Source organism: Scylla paramamosain, unplaced genomic scaffold, assembly GCF_035594125.1.
Source record: "Scylla paramamosain isolate STU-SP2022 unplaced genomic scaffold, ASM3559412v1 Contig146, whole genome shotgun sequence".
NCBI classification, from domain to species: domain Eukaryota; kingdom Metazoa; phylum Arthropoda; class Malacostraca; order Decapoda; family Portunidae; genus Scylla; species Scylla paramamosain.
In genome coordinates, this window is record NW_026973811.1 from 47501 (window position 1) to 50000 (window position 2500).

Consider the following 2500-nt stretch of genomic DNA (forward strand, 5'->3'; position numbering starts at 1 on the left):
TTTTGGGGTGTTTGGGAGGTGGGTGACCATGTTTGGGGGTGTTTGTGTGTGTATTGGGGGTGTTTGTGAATGGGTGACTGTGTTTGGGGGAGCTTTCAATGTTGAACGCTTAAAAACATCCTTTAAAATTGACAATTCTTTTAATTTTAACTGACAAACCCTTAGAAACACCCTTTAAAAATTGAAAACCCTTTATTTATTCTCTTAAGCCCTTAAAAATACCCTTTAAAAGACACCAAACCTTTAAATAGCCTCATAAACCCTTAAAATCACCCTTCTACCCTTTATTTACCTCCTTAAACCCTTAAATACACCCTTTAACTCTTCATTTACCCCTTCAACCCTTAAAAACAACTTTAACTAATCCAATCCTTTACATTACAGAGTCCAATCCTGTTCTGTGAGTATCCATTCTTGTTCGATCCTCAGGCCAAGACGCTGCTGCTCAGGTGTGACGCCACTCGGCAGGTGAGAACCAGGTGCAGGACTAATTAGCTTTGCTTTACATATGTTTATTTGTTTATTTGTATATATATATATATATATTTTTTTGTGTGTGTGTGTTTTTCAAGGATTCGTCAGCATTGTAGAACAGCAGAGGAGGTTGTCTTGATTCACCCAGTCCTCTCCTCCCCACCTCCTCTGCTGTCTTGATTCACCCAGTCCTACCCTCCCCACCTCCTCTGCTGTCTTGATTCACCCAGTCCTACCCTCCCCACCTCCTCTGCTGTCTTTATTCACCCAGTCCTCTTCTCCCCACCTCCTCTACTGTCTGTTTTCACCCAGTCCTACCCTCCCCACCTCCTCTGCTGTCTTTATTCACCCAGTCCTCTCCTCCCCATCTCCTCTACTGTCTGTTTTCACCCAGTCCTCCCCTTCCCACCTCCTCTACTGTCTGTTTTCACCCAGTCCTCCCACACGACACCGCAGGAATGTAAATAAACACACCGTTCACACTAATATCCTTCCGTTTATTGATTTCTGTCGGTGTTTCCAGGGCGAATGTTTCCCAGACCACCCGGTCATACGCACGTTCTGGGAAGTATTTCACAAACTCTCCCTGGAGCAGAAGAAGTGGTTTTTGAAGTTCCTGACGGGCACTGACAGGGTTCCTATTCTGGGCCTGAAGGTAGGTGAGAGACAGAGAGAGAGAGAGGGGCTGAGGGGAGTGACTGTGGGGTTTGTCAACATCCTGTGGGGGGACATCCTGTGGGTCTGTGGGGAGAGAGAGAGAGAGAGAGAGAGAGAGAGAGAGAGAGAGAGAGAGAGAGAGAGAGAGAGAGAGAGAGAGAGAGAGTGTCCTCCTTTTCTCTTCCTTCTTGTCCTCTTCTCTTCCTTCCTTCCTTCCTTCCTTCCTTCCTTCCTTCCTTCCTTCCTTCCTTCCTTCCTCCCTCCCTCCTCTTCCTTCCTTCCTTTCTTCTCAGTCATTCCTCTGAAATATGAATAAATTTATAATAATAATAATAATAATAATAATAATAATAATAATAATAATAATAATAATAATAAATTTAATAGTAATTTATTGTATTTTCTCTCACACACACACACACACACACACACACCAATATTTTCTCCCTCTCTTTCTTTTTCTCTTATAAACTCTCTCTCTCTCTCTCTCTCTCAGGCACTCAAGTTGATGATCCAAAGCACAGCAGACGACAGCTTCCTTCCTTTCGCACACACCTGCATCACCCAACTCAACCTGCCAAAATACAACACCAAAGAGAAGCTGAAATACAAACTTCTACAGGCCGTACAGCAGAGTGAAGGGTTCGGCCTGGTGTGAGGGTGTCAGGGGGTGTTGACGGGGTGTGAGGGGGTGTTGAAGGGTGTGAGGGGGTCAGGGGGAGGCTGTGTGAGTTGGATAAGAGTGACCTTGTGTGTGGGAGGAAGTGCCTGTTAAGAAAATAGAATATATAGAAATTAATAGAAAATATATGCAATAGTTTACAGAATTATTATTATTATTATTATTATTATTATTATTATCAAATTGAGTATATTTTTTAGTCTTGTTACAAAAAAAAATGAGTGAAATAAAGAAAATGAAAAAGGTAACTTGTATTATTATCACTATAAAAATGAGAGAGAGAAAGAGAGAGGAGGGTGGCCAACTTGCTGGACATGAGAGGGAGGCTCTTGCTCTACAAGGGCCAGATACGGCCTTATTTAGAGTATTCCGCCCTCTCCTGGATGTCCTGTGCTGCCACACACATCAGCAAGCTCCACGGTGTCATCCGGTGGTGACTCGGTGGAAGTGCCGCGTTCCCGCTCCAGCCAACACCGGCCCACCTTTTGGGGGCGAGTCTCCAGACCGTGGAACGTCTTCGCTTCCTCCGTCCCTCACATCAGGGGGATGGATACCCAGGACGTGAAGTTAACAGCACACCACTGGAGGGGCTCGTTCCCAACCCTCCTGCTAACAATATTAACATAAGTCCATAAAGAATGTATATATATGTATATATATATCTTTATATTTATATTTGTGTTGTAT

The 2500-nt window shown here is 43.8% G+C and overlaps 3 protein-coding genes across 14 annotated transcripts in view; 2 read left to right on the plus strand and 1 right to left on the minus strand.

Moving 5' to 3' along the window:
• LOC135099553 (probable E3 ubiquitin-protein ligase HERC4) overlaps positions 1–1938 on the plus strand; it is a 4078-nt gene extending 2140 nt beyond the window's left edge. Inside the window, exons 4-6 of the mRNA XM_064001943.1 lie at positions 385–468; positions 998–1129; positions 1628–1938. Coding sequence (XP_063858013.1) covers positions 385–468; positions 998–1129; positions 1628–1789 — 378 coding nt within the window. The 3' untranslated portion in view covers positions 1790–1938. The remainder of the gene's footprint in view (positions 1–384; positions 469–997; positions 1130–1627) is intronic.
• LOC135099551 (RCC1 and BTB domain-containing protein 1-like) overlaps positions 1–2500 on the plus strand; it is a 52583-nt gene that overhangs the window by 8486 nt on the left and 41597 nt on the right. The window lies entirely within an intron of this gene.
• Positions 951–2500, minus strand: part of LOC135099549 (Y+L amino acid transporter 2-like) — a 73949-nt gene continuing 72399 nt past the window's right edge. Inside the window, exons 6-7 of one of the 4 annotated variants that reach the window (XM_064001931.1) lie at positions 2296–2419; positions 951–1432 (exon numbers count right to left, since the gene is read on the minus strand). The gene's annotated coding sequence lies outside the window, so the exon portion shown is untranslated. Of the gene's footprint in view, positions 1433–2087; positions 2420–2500 lie in introns of those variants that run through there. The other 3 variants (XM_064001929.1, XM_064001927.1, XM_064001925.1) reach the window with 3 other exon arrangements.